General features: G+C 41.7%; 1 protein-coding gene across 48 annotated transcripts in view; it reads left to right on the top strand.

Moving 5' to 3' along the window:
- Positions 1 to 21,717, top strand: part of camk2b1 (calcium/calmodulin-dependent protein kinase (CaM kinase) II beta 1) — a 91,845-nt gene that overhangs the window by 7,798 nt on the left and 62,330 nt on the right. For all 48 annotated transcript variants that reach the window (XM_052461860.1, XM_052461858.1, XM_052461859.1 and 45 more), the window contains exon 2: positions 6,334 to 6,428. In XM_052461860.1, the coding sequence (XP_052317820.1) occupies positions 6,334 to 6,428 (95 nt within the window). The remainder of the gene's footprint in view (positions 1 to 6,333; positions 6,429 to 21,717) is intronic.

Genomic DNA, 21,717 nt, shown 5'->3' with positions numbered 1-21,717 from the left:
TAGAGATGAATGTACTTGTGAAGATGCTGGAGGAAACAGGTACAAAAGTATCTCTATCCACAGTAAAACGAGTCCTATATTGACACAACCTGAAAGGCCGCTCAACAAGGAAGAAGCCACTGCTCCAAAACCGCCATAAAAAAAGTCAGATTACGGTTTGCATCTGCACATTGGGACAAAGATTGTACTTTTTGGAGAAATGTCTGATGAAACAAAAATATAATTGTTTGGCCATAATGACCATCATTTTGTTTGGAGGAAAAAGGGGGGAGGCTTGCAAGCCGAAGATCACCATCCCAGCCGTGAAGCACGGGGGTGGCAGTATCATGTTGTGGGGGTGCTTTGCTGCAGGAGGGACTGGTGCACTTTACAAAATAATTACATCATGAGGATGGAAAAGTATGTGGATATATTGAAGCAACATCTCAAGACATCAGTCAAGAAGTTAAAGCTTGGTCACAAAAATGCGTCTTCCAAATGGACAATGACCCCATGCATCCTTCCAAAATTGACAACAAAGTCAAGGTATTGGAGTGGCTATCACAAAGCCCTGACCTCAATCTCAGGGAAAATTTGTGGGCAAAACTGAAAACGCATGTGCGAGCAAGGAGACCTACAAACCTGATTCCGTTACACCAGCTCTGTCAGGAGGAATGGGCCAAAATTCATCCAACTTATTGTGGGAAGCTTGTGAAAGGCTACGTTTGACCCAAGTTAAACAATTTAAAGTCAATGCTACAAAATACTAATTAAGTGTATGTAAACATCTGACACACTGGGAATGTGATGAAAGAAATAAAAGCTGAAATAAATAATTCTCTCTACTATTATTCTGACATTTCACATTCTTAAAATGAAGTGGTGATCCTAACTGACCTAAGACAGGGAATTATTACTATGATTAAATGTCAGGAATTGTGAAAAAGGTGTATGTAACTTCCCAACTATTATTTAATAAACGCATGTTTGTGATTTACATTTTTTTTCTTAATATTTCTTTAAGTATCCCTTGTACAATTTAAACTAACATAATGTCAACCTGATAAAGTTACCATTAGGCCTCTAACAGGGTTGACAATAAGAGGGTTGAGGTTTTAGGTGAAGATCGGCAATTACTCACGTGGTGAAGAGCATGGGACCACATGGTGTTCATCAAATTAGGAATTATTTATATGTTTTAGGGCTGGGCGATATGGCAAATAAATTATCACTATCTATATATTTCCATTCGATAATTATCACAATATTAATCAAATAATGTTTAAAAGGTGTATGTCTTCTTCAAACTCAAGAATGCCTGAACAAACCGTGGTTAGAGCGTTGGGCCAGTAACCGAAAGTTGCTAGATCGAAAGCCTGACCTGACAAGGTAAAAATATGTTGTTCTACCCCTGAACAAGGCAGTTAACCCACTGTTCCCCGATAGGCCGTCATTGTAAATAAGAATTTGTTCTTAACTGACTTGCCTAGTTAAATAAAGGTTCATTTTTTTTAAATTATGTGAGCTACACTTACATTTATATTTGAAGGAAAATTGTTCCATGTTTGCGGCCAGGGAGCACAAAAGCCTCTTGAAACCTTCCTTTTCGACTGTGCTAAGTGGTAGCATGTCCTTAGCAATGCAATGCATAATAGCATTTGTGATGTCTTTGTCTTCTCGGTGTTTGCTTGTAGTGCATAAACGTTGACTGCTTCAAGCAAACATCCCTAGATTGGCTGGTGCTTGAGGGACTTCTTTCAATACCATGGCACAAACTCAAACTTCCTCCATGTTCCAAAGAGTGATTTTGCTTCAGATGTTGAAATAGGATTGTCGTATTACCAGACTTCGTAGCCAGCCCTCTACGGCACAATTTGCACCGAACATTGCTCTGCTTTTTGACAGACTTCAAAAAGCCAAACCACTTCCAAATGACTGAAACAGTTTAACCCTTTTTATCAATAATTTCTTCGTTGGAAGCTGCTCCTTCTCCATGGCTATCACTGCCACTGTTTTCGCCTACATCACTAATTTTTCGTGATTAATCGTGGCTACTCCATCACTCGAGGTGCTAAGTGATTTTTAGTGAGCGTATACCTCTCCACGTGCATATTGTCACTTCTCCACACGTTCCTGCTGTGTCAGAGGTCAAATGGACTGCTGCACCTAATTATTCTATATCGACATTATCGAAAATGATTCTAAATGTTTTTATATCGTTGTTGAGGGAAGTAATTACCTCGATAATTATTGAGATTGATTTTACCGCCCAGCCCTAGTTGATGTGTTTGACCAACACAGTCAAAGATTATTAAAAAAAATTAAATAGACCAAAAAAAGAGAACTTAATTTTCCACCATACTGTTCAGAAGACCCAAATGATGTAACCTGCTGTGAATAATTTATCTTGTGGGAATGGTATGTTATTTTAAAGAGGTAAAATGTTTGCGCTAATCACATTAATACAAATAATAATCTTCTGAAATTACTTTGTCGAAACAGCAAAATCACTAGGCCCTTACAATGATGGGGAAATTTAATCATCTTTGGATTCATTTGACTGAACTCTTCCTAAAAGTGACACAGGGTTGATAGAGGGACATGTCAAAATGCTGAATTTATTGAATTCTCCATGTGGACTACATTGAAGTGCACTTAATTTAGTATAACAGATTTTTAATATTGGCGCATCATTTCTACTTGAGTTTTGACTGTAGTGTTGCTTTTAATTCAATCCCTTTTTGACAGCATCCCCTTTTGATTTGAACTAAACCTGCCATACATATTAGAAGTGCTTAGAAAGTGACATTTTGGGCCTGAATGCCAAAACATTCAGTTCACCCATTTTGCATACCTCTCCATATCATGAGCCATCCATGTCTTCATCACTGGAAAAGATAAACGGTTGAGATTGATATTTTTTTCAAAGCTTACAAACAGGGTGTCAAACTATTAAAAAATAGAAAGAAAAAAAAACATTCACATCCATTATCTTGTAGCTTTCTAAATGTCTTATGGAATAGGCTACGTAGGCCTATGCTGTTTCTCTCTGTGGTGTGTTTCAGCCTCCCAAAAAGAGACCTGGCCGAGTGTGAACTTTCCAGGCGCAGTTGTTGTTGGTTGTGGTGTCTGTGAGTCTCAAATAAGTGTGTGTGTGTGTGTGTGTGTGTGAAAAATTAAAAAGAGTAAAACGTGTGTATTTCAGTGTGTGAGTGTGTCTCTCAGTGTGTCTCTCTCCATTATATGTAGGGTGTGTGTGTGTGTGTGTGTGCTCGTCCATGTGTCTCTACCAGGCCCCATTACATGCACTGAGTGTGTAGCTTTCTGATTTCCCAGCAGCCTTCAGTCATTCCAGCTATGCGGGGCGAGGTGCGAGTGGCCCAGAAGAGGAGGGGAAAGGCCACACGGCCCCCCTCCCCCTCCACCCCTCCATGCCCCAGTCGGCTGACAAGATAAATCACTTTAACGTCTCTTCAGAGAGATACAGGAAAAAATAAAGAGCACTGTGTTAAGATATTGACTCTGGTAGCTGGGAGCTCTGCCTAGCCCACCTGCACATACAAACCAGCTGTGCTCAAGGCAGGGAAGACATGCAAGGAGTGTGGGCTTCACTCGCTCCTCCTTATGGATGTGTTGTTGAATTGTTTGTTGAAATATGTGACAACATGAATGTGTGTATGTGTGTGTCTGTGAAAGTGTAAATATTCATTTCTGAATAGCAGAAGTTTAACCCTGGCTTTCCCTTTTCCAACGGTGTAATATTTTCCAAACGGTGTAATATCAGTGATAACGTCAAGCACGCCCCCCATTCTCATCGACAGGGCTGCAGTGGAGCAGGTTGAGAGCTTCAAGTTCTTTGGTGTCCACATCACCAATAAACTAACATGGCCCATGCAGACCAAGACAGTCATGAAGAGGGAACAACAAAACCTATTCCCCCTCAGGAGACTGAAAAGATTTGGCATGGGTCCTCAGATCCTCAAAAAGTTATACAGCTGCACCATCAAGAGCATCTTGACTGGTTGCATCACTGTCTGGTATGGCACGACAGAGGGTAGTGCGTACGGCCCAGTACATCACTGGGGCCAAGCTTCCTGCCATCCAGGACCTCTATACGGTGTCAGAGGAAGGCCCTAAAAATGGTCAAAAACGCCAGCCACCCTAGTCATAAACTGTCCTCTCTGCTACCGCACAGCAAGTGGTACCTGAGCGCCAAGTCTAGGTCCAAGAGGCTTCTAAACAGCTTCTACCCTCAAGCCATAAGACTCCTGAACATCTAATCAAATGGCTACCCAGACTATTTGCATTGCCCCCCTCTCCCCCTCGTTTACACGGCTGCTATTCTCTGTTGTTATCATCTATGCATAGTCACTTTAATAACTCTACCTACATGTACATATTACCTCAACTAACCGGTGCCCCCGCGCATTGACTCTGTGCCTGTACACCACTGTATATAGTCTCGCTATTGTTATTTTACTGCTGCTCTTTAAATACTTGTTACTTTTATTTCTTATTCTTATCCATATTTTTTAAAACTTCGTTGTTGGTTAGGGGCTCGTAAGTAAGCATTTCACTGTTGTATTCGGCTCATGTGACGAATAACATTTGATTTGAAGGAGAAAGGAATGTTGTGAACTGGTGCAGTTGATTTAGTTCAAACTGATAAAGCAAGTATTTGTAACTAAACTGCTCTGATTATTTTTGAACGTGGATTTTCATACTTCAGTAATATTGACATGAAAAGCGTCATACTTGGTTTAAAAAACAACAACAAACAAAACAACACAAATGCTTTTGTGTTTTTACCTTCTCACGTGTCACACTCACACACTGATCTGACAGTGTTTGCTGACTTTGGTGGGAACCTCATGGGAACCTATTATTCAGACTTATAGTATATTCTATTACCACCATTAGCACGCCAGCCAAGGACAGAAGGCAGACACACTGCTGTGCTGGCAGAAAATGATATTAGAAAAGACCCCTTGTATAACATTCAGAGAAACTATGGCTCCTTCATAGCAATGTTAATGTTATACACTGTCATGATGTGCCCTGGGGGGAGGATCATAGCCCCCCCCCCCCTCCTCTCTCTCTCTCATTCTCTCTCTCATTCTCTCTCATTCTCTCTCGCTCTCTCGCTCTCTGTCCACAGTTTTATGACGTGTACATGTCCCAGCTGTCAGGTTTACATCTAAATATTGTGAAAAGTATGTGATTAAACATGAAACTATTTGTGAAAAGATGTAATGTGATATTCACCTTCTAAATGAGAGTATGGATTTTCATATAAAGATTAACTAGTCAGTGGCCACACCCCCGTGAGCCCAGACATCAGATTAGCGTCATAGAACCACACCTTCTTTGACCGAGGATAAAACCCTCTCCTGAAGAAATTTGCACCAGAGTAGAAAACATGCAGCTGATGCGACATGTTGAAATAGTTGGCACTACAAATCTACCAAAGGACAAGACCATACCAAGTGGAGCTTTGGCTACACAGCTGGAAATGGTTAATCTCTGAGTCTATAGATCACTACAGAATAAGAGAAAATCTTAGATGTATAATTACTAGTCTGCAGCTAGACATTACGTACGTCTAGAACGAGAATAGAGACAACCGATGAAGCATCTATTCTATGAGAACATTTCTGAATGGTACTCTGAAGGCATTCTGACCATCTACGGTCACGAAATACATTGTGTCTTCTGGGAAAGTTAACCAGAGACTGATGAACCCTACAGGACAATCGAGAATTTCAACAGAGAAGACAACAACGACAGACGGCATAAATATATATACATTGCAATTATTCTCGAATGAGCGGCCGTTCATGTACAAAGGATTAGCATTTCAATAAATATAATTATAAACTTTGTGTAGTGAATCCATTTTGTTTTCCCCGCTCTTTCTCAGTCCCCACCCATTTCCTTTGACTACCAAGCCGTCATATCGGCTTAGCCCACTACGGGCTTTTCTATCATTGTTAGTAACTAATATCTACTGTTTGTTTGTGATGCATTTCTGTGATTATTTAGTTAATTAGTAAATAAATAATTAAGACAATTTTGTATATTGCTGATTCATTATGGAAACTAAGATTCGTACAGATAACCAAGAATTTGTCTACATTTGGAATGAGACTAATGAGGTCAAGATTAATAATAATTAATAGAAGACTGTACTCGATAAGATATAAAAAATATCTGAAGAGTCGATTCGGGAAATAGAGACTATAAAAACTTTACGTGGTGCCCCGACTTCATAGTTAATTAAAGTTTACATGATTAGCTTAATCTAATCATAATATGTCTGACCGGATGTTCTGTTCCTTTTCTCTTTGTTTACAGGGGAGCCTTTTCAGTGGTGCGCAGATGTGTCAAGCTGTGTACTGGACAGGAATATGCCGCCAAAATAATCAACACCAAAAAGCTATCTGCAAGAGGTAAGCAATTTTAAGCTCTGTGCTATCTTTTTTAATGTTTACATTTAGGTTGCACTGTTGTATCCTACTATCCATGAACCATCTGAATAGGCCATGATCCAGGGTTGGTCAACCTTGGGGGACCCCTATTATTAATACTATTTACAAACCTTATATAAACCTTATAACCTTATATTCATCAGCATTAAAATGACGTATCGTACAGTATACTGTATATTGTAATGAAAAAGCAATTGCCTGTATTTCCCATTCGTATTTGCCACTCGTCGTAATGTTAATCAGTATCACACGTGTTGGGTAACTGTTTTAGAAAAAGCCAAGGCCAAATGCCATGGCCATGAGATCCACTCAGGGCCTCTAGGTCCACAATGACTGCAGGGTGTGTTTCACGCCTCCAGCTGCACAGTGTAAATCTCCTGCTGCCCTCTCTGCCTCGTAACTGGAGCCCTACGGCGGCTCTGCCCTGCCAGGTGTCAGCAGACCCGGGTTCAAATACTATTTGAAATCTTTCAAATACTTTTAGCATTTGCATGAGCCTGCCTTTGGTGCCAGATGGATGGAGTTTGCAGTGTTCTTCTACAACTATTTAATTGGTTCCATTGCACCAGGCAAACTCAGTCAAGCACAGCTAAAGTATATGAATTGATTTCAAATAGTATTTGAACCCAGGTCTGACAGCCAGACCGATGAGGGCTACTTGTAATTGTGGTGAACAAACATTTCAACAGGTTTTAGTGGAGGGGATCCTCCTGGAACTTGAAGAGGACGGTGTTAGCTCTCTCTCTCTCTCTTTGTTTGGTGGCAACTGTCGGACTAGTTTTAGAATGACACAACAGGGACTTGAATCTGGGTCGTTGGGGTCAATTCCACTTTTGACTTTGGGAATTAAAATGGCTGACCCCCACTCAGCTTGACACATTTTTTTTGTCCAATTTAAATGGTTGTGTTGCCTCAGGATGATCAGATGTCATAGATCTATTTTGATACAATTTATTTAGTTTGATGTGGAATCTTTTTGGTTTTCATTTCTAGGTTGTTGAGTATACAGTAGCTGAATTGAAGATACAAGGACTAGTTTATCTCCAATCATTTTAGGCTTTAGGTTTGTTTTTAAGGCTCTGGCTGTCTGTCCTTCCTCGTAGTGGGCCTGGGGATCTAGGGACACATTAGTGAATGTAATGACATTACTGCCATGACCAGATTATCCTGCCTGCATTACCATAAGGCTCCGGCTAACACTAGTCACGCAGATTGACTTGATGAGACTGTTACACACCAGAAGTTTTAATCAGGGCAGAGAAAAAGGGGGAGAGAGAGAGAATCGAAACAGCAGGTCCAGGCTGTGTTTCAACTTGTCAACTTGTCAAAGGAGTACGCTATACTTGTAAATAAGAATTTGTTCTTAACTGATTCCATATCTGTTATTTCATAGTTTTGATGTCTTCACTATTATTCTACAATGTAGAAAATAGTAAAAATATAGAACAATCCTGGAATGAGTAGGTATGTCCAAACTTTTGACTGGTACTTGCTGGAATGGAAAATATGGCACTGGACAACGTGACAGTCGGCTGTACAATACTGGGCTATTTAGCTAAAGAATCCCCGCAGGGCACGAGGAAGGAGTAGGATGTCCTTGTAATAAGAATTTGTTCTTAACCTCTTGGAACTACCCATCTCGGATCCAGGAGAATTGTCATCAACTACACTAATTAGCATAGCGCAACGGACAAAAAATCTTACTAGAAAATATTCATATTCATGAAATCACAAGTGAAATATAGCGAAACACAGCTTAGCCTTTTGTTAATCACCCTGTCTTCTCAGATTTTGAAATGATGCTTTACAGCCAAAGCAAGACATGCGGTTGTGTAAGTTTATCGATAGCCTAGCATAGCATTATGTCCAGCTAGCAGCAGGAAGCTTGGTCACGAAAATTAGAAAAGCAATCAAATTAACCGTTTACCTTTCATGATCTTCGGATGTTTTCACTGACGAGATTCCCAGTTAGATAGCAAATGTTCCTTTTGTTCCATTTTTGATTATTTTTATACCCAAAATACCTCTGTTTGTTTGTCATGTTATGTTGAGAAATCCACCAAATGATATCCATAATATCGACAGAAACATGGCAAACGTTTTTTTATAATCAATCCTCAAGGTGTTTTTCAAATACCTATTCGATAATATATCAACCGGGACAATTGGCTTTTCAGTAGGAGCGAGAGGAAAAATGACTACCTCTGTCTTTTACGCAAGAATCACTCTGCGAGCCCTCAGCTGGCCACTTACGCAATGTAGTCGTTTATGCTCATTCTTCAACATAAAGGTGTGAAACTATGTAAAAATGCTGTAGACACCTTAGGGAATACGCAGAAAAAGGAATATGGTTGATATCCCTTTCAATGGCCAATAGGGGTGCATAGGAATACAAAACGGTTTCAAAATAAGAGGCACTTCCTGATTGGATTTTCCTCAGGGTTTCGCCTGCAATATCAGTTCTGTTATAGTCACAGACAATATTTGGACAGTTTTGGAAACTTTAGAGTGTTTTCTATCCTAAGCTGTCAATTATATGCAAATTCTATCATCTGGTTCCGAGAAATAGGCGGTTTACTTTGGGAACGTTATTTTTAGTGCCCCCTAGTTTCAAGAGGTTAACTGACTTGCCTAGTTAAATAAAGGTTGCACTAAGAGCATAACATTCCTGCACTCTAATTTTCTAACACGTGTCTAACCAATATCCAAACGGAGATTAAGTGAAAATAAAAATCTCTTTGATAAGACCAGTCCCCATGCTTGTCTCAGAACATGTAGAGGTCTGTAATTTTTTAAATCATAGGTACACTTCAACTGTTTTTTTTTTTATAAAGTTTATTTTTTTTAAAGTTTATTTAAAAAAATAATCAGAACATTAACCATGTGTGTTCGCTTGTTTTGTACTGTTCTGTAGTTTCGACCCAGTGATTCGTCTGACAAAGAACTTCAATAACATCATCTTCACAGACGAATCAACCGTGGCCCTTGAGCAATTTGCTCAAATTTGCTACAGAAAAAAAGGAAGAAGTAAAGATGTTGATGAATAAATGCTGTTTTGAGTTAGAAATGTAACACTTTAGAGTACTTAAGCATCGAATACATTGCAAGTTGAGGGATTTTCACAACAGTAGCCGGGCTATGAAAAGTATATTGTCTTTATTGTAACCACAGTGTCACACATAATTTGTATTTACCTTTTAAATTACTTTTAGAGTTTGGGAATTACAAATGTGCGCTTTCTTTTTAGTTACATGGTTTTAGTTCAAACATGCAGACTTTTTTCTTTAAATTATTGTTTTATGTAGGATGCTACATTTTTGACCAGTTGCAATTGTAAGTAGGCATAATAAAAAAAATCATACTTCTATTAGGCTGTTAAGCCTCACAGCCTTCCTCAGCCAGTTAAGTTATTTTAAATAGGTCTAGGCTCCGAAGAAATATTAAGCCAAATTCAAGTCAAGTCAAATTAAAATGAAGATTAATAGTTGAAATTAATTGCTTGATACAGGGACTGTAGTGCCTTAGACCTCTGCGCCACTAAGGAGCCATGCCCGATATATAAATATATTATTATTATTATTGTATTTGTTTCAGAACATTAACCGTGTGTAGGTAGATGTGGAAAGATAGATACAAATGATTTGTTGCAAGTTCGATCTGCGGCCAACAAGGCAGAGTTCATCTCAGCCTATGCCTCCTTCCAGTCCCTCGACTTCTTGGCACTGACGGAAACATGGATCACCACAGATAACACTGCTACTCCTACTGCTCTCTCTTCGTCCGCCCACGTGTTCTCGCACACCCCGAGATCTTCTGGTCAGCGGGGTGGTGGCACCGGGATCCTCATCTCTCCCAAGTGGTCATTCTCTCTTTCTCCCCTTACCCATCTGTCTATCGCCTCCTTTGAATTTCATGCTGTCACAGTTACCAGCCCTTTCAAGCTTAACATCCTTATCATTTATCGCCCTCCAGGTCCCCTCGGAGAGTTCATCAATGAGCTTGATGTCTTGATAAGCTCCTTTCCTGAGGACGGCTCACCTCTCACAGTTCTGGGCGACTTTAAACTCCCCACGTCTACCTTTGACTCATTCCTCTCTGCCTCCTTCTTTCCACTCCTTTCCTCTTTTGACCTCACCCTCTCACCTTCCCCCCCTACTCACAAGGCAGGCAATACGCTCGACCTCATCTTTACTAGATGCTGTTCTTCCACTAACCTCATTGCAACTCCCCTCCAAGTCTCCGACCACTACCTTGTATCCTTTTCCCTCTCGCTCTCATCCAACACTTCCCACACTGCCCCTACTCGGATGGTATCGCGCCGTCCCAACCTTCGCTCTCTCTCCCCGCTACTCTCTCCTCTTCCATCCTATCATCTCTTCCCTCTGCTCAAACCTTCTCCAACCTATCTCCTGATTCTGCCTCCTCAACCCTCCTCTCCTCCCTTTCTGCATCCTTTGACTCTCTATGTCCCCTATCTTCCAGGCCGGCTCGGTCCTCCCCTCCCGCTCCGTGGCTCGACGACTCATTGCGAGCTCACAGAACAGGGCTCCGGGCAGCCGAGCGGAAATGGAGGAAAACTCGCCTCCCTGCGGACCTGGCATCCTTTCGCTCCCTCCTCTCTACATTTTCCTCCTCTGTCTCTGCTGCTAAAGCCACTTTCTACCACTCTAAATTCCAAGCATCTGCCTCTAACCCTAAGAAGCTCTTTGCCACCTTCTCCTCCCTCCTGAATCCTCCTCCCCCTCCCCCCCCTCCTCCCTCTCTGCAGATGACTTCGTCAACCATTTTGAAAAGAAGGTCGACGACATCCGATCCTCGTTTGCTAAGTCAAACGACACCGCTGGTTCTGCTCACACTGCCCTACCCTGTGCTCTGACCTCTTTCTCCCCTCTCTCTCCAGATGAAATCTCGCGTCTTGTGACGGCCGGCCTCCCAACAACCTGCCCGCTCGACCCTATCCCCTCCTCTCTTCTCCAGACCATTTCCGGAGACCTTCTCCCTTACCTCACCTCGCTCATCAACTCATCCCTGACCGCTGGCTACGTCCCTTCCGTCTTCAAGAGAGCGAGAGTTGCACCCCTTCTGAAAAAACCTACACTCGATCCCTCCGATGTCAACAACTACAGACCAGTATACCTTCTTTCTTTTCTCTCCAAAACTCTTGAACGTGCCGTCCTTGGCCAGCTCTCCCGCTATCTCTCTCAGAATGACCTTCTTGATCCAAATCAGTCAGGTTTCAAGACTAGTCATTCAACTGAGACTGCTCTTCTCTGTATCACGGAGGCGCTCCGCACCGCTAAAGCTAACTCTCTCTCCTCTGCTCTCATCCTTCTAGACCTATCGGCTGCCTTCGATACTGTGAACCATCAGATCCTCCTCTCCACCCTCTCCGAGTTGGGCATCTCCGGCGCGGCCCACGCTTGGATTGCGTCCTACCTGACAGGTCGCTCCTACCTGACAGGTCGCTCCTACCAGGTGGCGTGGCGAGAATCTGTCTCCTCACCACGCGCTCTCACCACTGGTGTCCCCCAGGGCTCTGTTCTAGGCCCTCTCCTATTCTCGCTATACACCAAGTCACTTGGCTCTGTCATAACCTCACATGGTCTCTCCTATCATTGCTATGCAGACGACACACAATTAATCTTCTCCTTTCCCCCTTCTGATGACCAGGTGGCGAATCACATCTCTGCATGTCTGGCAGACATATCAGTGTGGATGACGGATCACCACCTCAAGCTGAACCTCGGCAAGACGGAGCTGCTCTTCCTCCCGGGGAAGGACTGCCCGTTCCATGATCTCGCCATCACGGTTGACAACTCCATTGTGTCCTCCTCCCAGAGCGCTAAGAACCTTGGCGTGATCCTGGACAACACTCTGACGTTCTCAACTAACATCAAGGCGGTGGCCCGTTCCTGTAGGTTCATGCTCTACAACATCCGCAGAGTACGACCCTGCCTCACACAGGAAGCAGCGCAGGTCCTAATCCAGGCACTTGTCATCTCCCGTCTGGATTACTGCAACTCGCTGTTGGCTGGGCTCCCTGCCTGTGCCATTAAACCCCTACAACTCATCCAGAACGCCGCAGCCCGTCTGGTGTTCAACCTTCCCAAGTTCTCTCACGTCACCCCGCTCCTCCGCTCTCTCCACTGGCTTCCAGTTGAAGCTCGCATCCGCTATAAGACCATGGTGCTTGCCTACAGAGCTGTGAGGGGAACGGCACCTCAGTACCTCCAGGCTCTGATCAGGCCCTACACCCAAACAAGGGCACTGCGTTCATCCACCTCTGGCCTGCTCGCCTCCCTACCACTGAGGAAGTACAGTTCCCGCTCAGCCCAGTCAAAACTGTTCGCTGCTCTGGCTCCCCAATGGTGGAACACACTCCCTCACGACGCCAGGACAGCGGAGTCAATCACCACCTTCCAGAGACACCTGAAACCCCACCTCTTTAAGGAATACCTAGGATAGGATAAAGTAATCCTTCTCACCCCCCTTAAAAGATTTAGATGCACTATTGTAAAGTGGCTGTTCCACTGGATGTCATAAGGTGAATGCACCAATTTGTAAGTCGCTCTGGATAAGAGCGTCTGCTAAATGACTTAAATGTAAATGTAATGTAAATGTAAACAATTGTTGGAAAAATTACTTGTCTCATGCACAAGTCCAAACTGACTTGCCAACACTATAATTTGTTAACAAGAAATTGATGGAGTGGTTGAAAAACGATTTTTAGTGACTTCCGACTTCAACTGTAGCTCAAGTTGGGGAGGGAGGAGGGGTTCACACCTAGCTTGGCTATTAGACAATTCTTTAGTAAAGGTTGAATAGTCTATTTTTCAGCTAATAGCCTATCCTGCTACGCTTGTGAAAAACTAATAATAACACTTTTTCCCCTTTCCACATGTTAAAGATTCCAATTGACAAAGTGTTTTTAGCCACAATTGGCCCCAACCCCAAATAATACATTTGGGCACAATCGATAGCTTGCTGGACATAGGACTAGAATGTTGAGGCTTCAAAACCTGCTTGCTGCTTGTTTCATTACATTATTATGCCGGTCTCAGAGAAAATATACTGGATTGTTACTCCCATCTCATTCTTCGCTCTTTTCCACTCGTCATTCAGCACGCTTGTGGGCGTGCTGGCTGGATGTACTGTTTTTTATTCTGTATATATGAATTACAAATCAGCCTTTACTTAAATTAGTTGCATAGTTACAATGTGTAATCATTGATGTCCCAGGAGCAAGAGTGGTAAACACTGTTGAAGTGTATAATTGTAATACATACATGAAGGCACAGCATCATTCAAATAATGAAGTTTGATACACCTGGTATTGGATATGACTGATTTCGCCAAATAGTGATTTTCGTCATTTTCTTTATGACCAAGAAATATACACAATCGTTGGTCTCTACATGAACTAACATTTTTCTCTCAGTTGTAAATGTTTTAAAACTACTTACATTTGCTTCCCCAATAGTGTTTTGTCAGCCAACTTTGCTGAAGAAAGTCACCACGGACGGGTGTCTGGAGTCAAATTCGTAATTGGAACCACTCGATATGGTTGGCCATGTAAAAATATTGGGACCCAAATGCATAATGAGTGCTCTACCTCCCCCTTGTGGTGGTCTGGAGCAACGAAGCCGTGACGCTGGGTACCTCTAAGTTCCGCGGTGTAAGCTTGCAACTTTTAAAGGAGGAACCACTGAATTACTTTTGATTACTAGAAAGTGTTTTACTCAATTATTTAGATCAATGGTAAGCTCACCCGTGATGTGATGAATTGCAAATAGTAATTGCTATTAGCTAATTCATATTGTGGTTTCTGACAGCCGAGAGTTATCTAAATACATCAATCTTTCTTCAGTTAGCACTAGCACTAGGACTCATTGGTTGATTGTGTGTGCTGCCGCTACGTCTGTGAATGAATGAACATTGCATCCAAAAATAAACTGGTCGCATTCAGGACATAACTTTGTAAGGACTGTGTTTGTGCAAAATGTTTCTGTGAAAAAAAAGTGTGGCTCGCTCAAATGCTGACTGCTGAAACTGAAACTGAATGTTCTAAATAAGCGTTCTTATCTTACGGGTTTGAATGTATGCTGCAAGGACCACTGTAGAATGATCACACACGTTTGTTGGTACATGTGAAAAGGTCAATTATAATCAACATAATAATTCACATTTCCTGTTTCTGCAGGGTTATTTTCCTGCTGTAGAAAATTAGCTCAAATTAAGATTCTACATCTCTATATGCAGTGCATTTGGAAGGTATTGACTTTTGTTACGTTACAACCTTATTCTAAAATGTATTAAATAAATGAACATCTTCATCAATATACACACAAAACCCCATAATGACAAAGCCAAACAGTTTTGTAATTTTTTTGCAAATGTTTTAAAAATAAAAAACAGATACCTTATTTACATAACTATTCAGCCCCTTTGCTATAGGACTCCAAATTGAGCTCAGGTGTATCCTGTTTCCATTTATTGTCCCTGGTATGTTTATACCACTTGATTGGAGTCCACCTGTGGTAAATTCAATTGATTGGACATGATTTGGAAAGGCACATACCTATCGATATAAGATGCCACAGTTGGCAATGATTGTCAGCGCCCAAACCAAGCCATGAGGTCGAAGGAATTGCCCGTAGCGCTCCGAAACAAGATTCTGTCGAGACACAGATCTGGGGAAGAGTACCAAAACATTTCTGTGACATTGAAGGTCCCTAAGAATACAGTGGCCTCCATCAGTCTTAAATGGAAGAAGTTCGGAACCACCAAGACTTCCTAGAGCTGGCTGCCTTGCCAAACTGAGCAATCAGGGGGGAAGAGCCTTGGTCAGGGAGGTGATCAAGAACCCGATTGTCAATCAGCCAGCTCCAGAGTTACTCTGTGGAGATGGTTGTCCTTCTGCAAGGTTCTCCCATCTCTGCAGCACTCCACCAATCAGGCCATTATGGTAGTGTGGACAGACGGAAAACACTCCTCAGTAAAAGGCACATGACTGCCCGTTTAGACTATGACAAAAGGTACCTAAAGGACTCTCAGGCCAATGAGAAGCAAGATTCTCTGGTTAGATGAAACCAAGATTGAACTCTTTGGCCTGAATGCCAAGCGTCGTGTCTGGAGGAAACCAGGCACCGCTCATCACCTGGCCAATACCATCCCTACGGTGAAGCACGGTGGTGGCAGCATCATGCTGTGGGATTTTTTTCAGTGGCAGGGACTGGGAGACTTGTCAGGATTGAGGGAAAGAGGAATGGAGCAAAGTACAGAGATCATTGGTGAAAACCTGCTTCAGAGCTCTCAGGACCTCAGACTGGGGCGAAGGTTCACCTTCCAACAGGACAATGACCCTTAGCACACAGCCAAGACAACGCAGGATTGGCTTCGGGCCAGGTCTCTGAATGTTCTTGAGTGGCCCAGCCAGAGCCCGGACTTGAACCCTATTGAACATCTCTGGAGAGACCTGAAAATAGCTGTGCAGTGACGCTCCCCATCCAACCTGACAGAGCTTGAGAGGATCTGCAGAGAAGAATGGGAGAAACTCCTCAAATACAGGTGTGCCAAGCATGTAGCGTCATACCCAAGAAGACTGAGGCTGTAATTGCTGCCTACGATGCTTTAACAAAGTACTGAGTAAAGGGTCTGAATACTTATGTAAAGGTGATATTTCTAACCCTGTTTTTGCTTTGTCATTATGATGTATTGTATGTACATTTGGGGGGGGGGACAATTTCATCCATTTTAGAATGAGGCTGTAACGTAACAAAATGTGGATAAAGTGAAGGGGTCTGAATACTTGCTTAAATGCACTGTAAACATTATGTCTAATTGTGCTGTATTGTACTACTGCGTGTACAAAACCCTCAGAACAGCCCAAATTCCTCAGGGCATGGACTCTATGAGGTGTCGAAAGCGTTCCACAGGGATGCTGGCCCATATTGACTCCAGTGCTTCCCACGATTGTGTCAAGTTGACTGGATGTCCTTTGGGTGGTGGACCATTCTTGAGCATGAAAAGCCCAGCAGCGTTGCAGTTCTTGACACATTCAAACTGGTGCGCCTGGCACCTTACCCCGTTCAAAGGCACTTAAATCTTTTGTCTTGCCCAATCACCCGCTGAATGGCACACATACACAATCCATGTCTCAATTGTCTCAACCTGTCTCCTCCCCTTACACTGATTTGAAGTGGATTTAACAGGTGACATCAGTGAGGGATCATAGCTTTTGCCTGAATTCACCTGGTCAGTCTATGTCATGGAAAGAGCAAGTGTTCTTAATAGTTTGTGTACACAGTGTATATACTCTCTACCTATATGGCAGAAGATAGCTAGCTGTGTGTTATGTATCTACTGTACCTCAATGTCCTAGTATTTGAGTTGAGGGGATGTAGGCTACAGGCTTAGATCAGTGGTCTCAAACAGCGGTACTAGAACCCCTGGTGGTACTTGCCCTATCCACAGGGGGTACTTGAGAAGACTCATGAGACCATAGGCCTACTGGTAAAATGCACATGAGGGGGTGCTTCATGGCTACTGTTCTTGATGTTTCACTACATGGGCTTTAGTCAACATATTACCCATTTAAAGATACATTTCATTTTGGTGAAACAAATGGACATGAACATGATTTTGACTTGTCAAATCGTATTTATGTTTTTGTTCAAATCAAATGTTGCAAGATATGATGAAATAGGCAATGGAGCAGGAGGATTTAGAGGAAAAGAGAGTGAGATTGACAGATGAATGTGTGTGAGGGGGTGGGGGGGATAGAGAAGGCACCCCAGGCACTTGAAAGCTGGGGGCCATGCGTCTGTGCTTCTACATGCCTTTAGCACGGGACTCTCATCTGACACACACACACACACACACACACACACACACACACACACACACACACACACACACACACACACACACACACACACACACACCGAGAGTCCTAATGCTAGCCTACTCGACTTGTATTGGATACAGTAGAAGATTCGGCCTGTCCCTTATTCCCTTATTCATGAGTAAGGTGGAAAATATGGTTGCCTTCCAATACCATGATGAGTCACAGTCATAAACTCTTCTCATAGACACCATTAGCTTAGAACAAGCTCAGTTGTACATTACAAATGCCGTATCTTAATTTGAACCAGTTTCTCACAGCAGGAAAATAATTCTGCAGCAACTGGAACTGTGAATTATTACGTGGATGATAATTCATATACATTTTTTTGTAGGGGCAAATCAAGTCTGAACATAGAATATTCTACAATTACTTGAAACAACTGAACATTATGAAACATCAAAGATACCAGGCCTGCTCTTCATAGCAGATTTTGAAAAGGCTTTTGATAAAGACGACTAGAATTTATATATAAATGCCTGGATTACTTTAATTTTGATGAATCTCTTATACAATGGGTTAAAGTTATGTACATCAACCCCAGATGTAAAATAGTGGTAATGGTAAATAATGGTTATTTCTCAGAAAGCATTGAGCTTTTAAGAGGAGTAAAACAAGGCTCTCTGTTGTCTCCATATCTATTTATGGCCATTGAAATACTAGCTATTAAAATGAGATCCAACAAGAACATCAAGGGGATAGAAATCCAGGAGATAAAAACAAAAGTTTCAATGTATGCCGTGACTCTAGTTTTTTCGTAAATCCACAATATGGATCCCTGCACAGTCTTGATCACTTTTCTAGCCATTCTGGATTAAAACCAAATTATGACAAGTGTATCATATTACGTATTGGATCGTTAAAAAATTGTGTTTACACTACCTTGTAGTTTACCAATAAAATGGGCGGATGGTGAATTAGCCGCACTTGGTAATGACATCTCAAAAAATATAAATTAACTTACCAAAGTTAATCGCAATAGAAAGTTAGCAAAAATAGATAAGGTTCTGCAACCATTGAGAGGTAAATACTTGTTTATTTATGGAAAAATCACATCACTTTGGTCCTATCACAGTTTACTTACGTACGAATGGCACTGCCTACTCCAGATAATTTGTTTTTTAAATAATATGAGCAAAAAATATTTCATTTTGTTTGGAATGCTAAACCAGACAAAATTAAACATGCCTATTTATATAATGAATATGAGTTTGGGGGGCTAACATGTTAAAATATTAAAGCTTTAAACCTCTCACTAAAAGCTTGACTCATACATAAATTATACTTAAACCCAAAATGGTTCTTCAGTAGATTATTAAGAAAGGTTCATTCTTTGTTCAAAAATTGCCTTTTTGCCTTCATACAGGAATACAATTGATAATTTCTGACTAATTGAAAATGACATTTTGTTTAAAGTATCGCCCTTTCTAAAACAAGCCATACAAAGCTTTTTACAATTTCAGTTTTATCCAACAGAAAAGATAGAACAAATGTTATAGTTAAACTCAAATATACTGATTAATAAAAAAAAAAACATAATTTATGGACACAAAAAGTATTATATTTGTTAGTGATATTATGAATAGAAATCAAGGAGTTTTATGTCACATTTGCAGTTATCGAAAATATATAGGAATATCTGTTCAATCTAAACTTACAACCATCTGATTGCAGCACTACCACAAAAATGAAGGTGGCAAATGAAAAAGGGAGAAGGTAGGGAACTTGTTTGCCTGTCATATATTAAAGATACAAATTGGCTGAAAGGAACTGGCATAAATATAAAAATATACCAGTTTCATTTGAGGACATAATATTGACCACTGTGCCATACAGGTTGCAAAATAAATGGGAAGAGATTTTCGATGTACCAATTCCATGGCATTTGGTTTATGAATTGGTACAAAAAAACTACACTTGATTCAACACTTAGTTTTTCAATTAAAATTATTATATAGAATTGTTGCCGCCAATATATAATATATTTATATAATATGGGGCATACAACAATCTCAGATCTGTAGATTTAGCTGCGAAAAGACCGAATCAGTAGATAATTTATTCTGTCACTCAGAAACTTATTCCAATGTCTGTCTGCAAGCTGAAAATATTTGCACTGTAATTCTGTGGACCTAATTCAGATGTCATAACAAGATGCCCAGCGCTTCAGGCCTCCTCCTCAAACCTCTGTCGCTCTCTCCCCACCCGCAAAATGTCAGTCCCATCTTGCATCATAGGTTACTCTTGTCTGTCCATCACGCATGTAAAGAACTATCTTTCCTGCTCTATCTGCGCTGATTGGTGAAGTAATGTAATGAGCTCAATGTTGAAAAGAATAATGATATCACAGGTTAAAAAGGAACAGAAAGGAACAATATATACCAAAATACAACAATATAGTACTTTTTGGGGGGTCGAACAAGTTCAGAATTGTATTTTTCTGGTCGGAACAGTGGAATGGAATGAAAAGAATAGTGTTTCTGTTCAGAACGAAACAATTGGAAAATAATTTCACTTACAACCCTTGGTTTAAACTGTCCAGTCCAGCAGACGAACAGCTAATGTCAGCTGCCACATGTCAGGGGTAGTGGGGTGGGGCTGTTGGCACAGCCCGCAGCCAATCCGAGAGCTTGTTTATTAATGTGAAGACTGGACAGTGTTGCAGGAGGTCAGCTATTGGGCCAATATATTCTCAATGGGAATATGAGACACTGTTTAGGAGATGATAGAGATTGGTGATGAGAGAGAGTGTGCGTGAAGGTGGTGTGTGTGCTGTTTCAGAATCACCTGCAATACAGTTGTAGTAGGATGACCTGTCCTTAGGCCTATTTGTGTCATTATCTGGGTGTAAAATGACTGACTGACTGGGAGAAAATGGCCAAATTGTATCATCTCCCCATATGCTTCTTATGGCTATTGTGTCTTGGCATAATGAAAATGACAAGTGGTCATATTTTGGTTTGGTATTCCTTGAAACCCATGTCAATCTAGTGAAATATGAGATGTGGTGATGTGTTTGATACAAGTGTGTGTGTTTAATGTATTCCTTTATTGTTGCAGTCATGCCATAACATAGTCTTCTCCTCTTTCTTCTCCTTTCCTCAGTGACATGATGAGTCGCAGATAGTCAGTCTTCCCTCCCACACTCAAGCATGCAAAAACCTCAGACAGAGAGCACCAAAATAATGTTTACACATACTCAATATCATAGACTTACTCAAAGTATCAGACATGCATGCCCACACACAGAAACACACACAAATGTATGCACACAAGGGCAAAGTCACACTTTCTGTCTTGCTCTCATTCACTCTCACATGCGCATGAACACACACACGCACAGAGTGGAGTTCATCGATCGCTGTGGGGTTTTTGGGCAGCAGCGAGGTCGTTTCTGTGGATTTTTCTCACCCAGTGAACACATTGCTCATGGTCTCTTCTCCCCCTCCATCCCCTCAGGACCCGTCCTCCACCTCCTTCTCTCCTCCTCTCCCTCTCCTCTCATCTCTTATTTACTCTGCTGCATCACAGAAAGGGAAGGCTGGGTGGATATAGGCTAGCTGCTTCACGGCAAAACAGAAACAGCTACAACTACTATGGTGACAGAGAGGCAGAGATGTACTGGAAGAGCCTAGCTTACGGTTGACCGTAGTTTAACCTAAACACACACTGTTCATATAAAATTCAGCTCGCTATGGTATTTGTTTTTTTGGTGTGGAAATCTTGACCCTGCCCAGCACACCTAACCCACACTCAATGTACTGTCAGTCCAAAGACAAACCCATCCTGAATGTGACATTCGTCTGACATTTTACTGTATGTCTACTAGGGATGCAACGGTACAGTGGGCCCACGGTTCAGTATGTATCACGGTTTGTGGGCCATGGCCCGATTTCAGTATCTTTATATTGAAGAAAAGTGTGCTCTTGTATGACTCTCATACAGGGGACGAGTTTTTCAACACGTAGCTCTTCATCTCCTAATCCAGTACATAGTGAACCATCACAGTGAGGTAGCATCCAGTACATAGTGAACCGTCACAGTGAGGTAGCTTCCCGTACATAGTGAACCGTCACAGTGAGGTAGCTTTGAGTTGCTCTGGAGGTCCAACTATCAGTGGAGAGAGCTAGATAGGGTGTCTGTGTCAATTTGTTTTCAATGTATCTCCGTGATGTTTCATAGAGTGTGGGAATTATTTTGGTGCTGACATGTGTGCTGGAGGGGACATTGTAACACGGCTCAATTTATTTCATCGGGTGACGAAATCCCGAGTCAGTAACCGCCGAATAGGGCTGCAAATCTTTGGCTATGAATTCTCCCACTGCTTTCGTTATTTCTTTATGTTTT

This window comes from Oncorhynchus keta, chromosome 14 (genome assembly GCF_023373465.1).
Source record: "Oncorhynchus keta strain PuntledgeMale-10-30-2019 chromosome 14, Oket_V2, whole genome shotgun sequence".
Lineage (NCBI taxonomy): Eukaryota > Metazoa > Chordata > Actinopteri > Salmoniformes > Salmonidae > Oncorhynchus > Oncorhynchus keta.
This window is presented reverse-complemented; position numbering and strand designations above follow the sequence as displayed.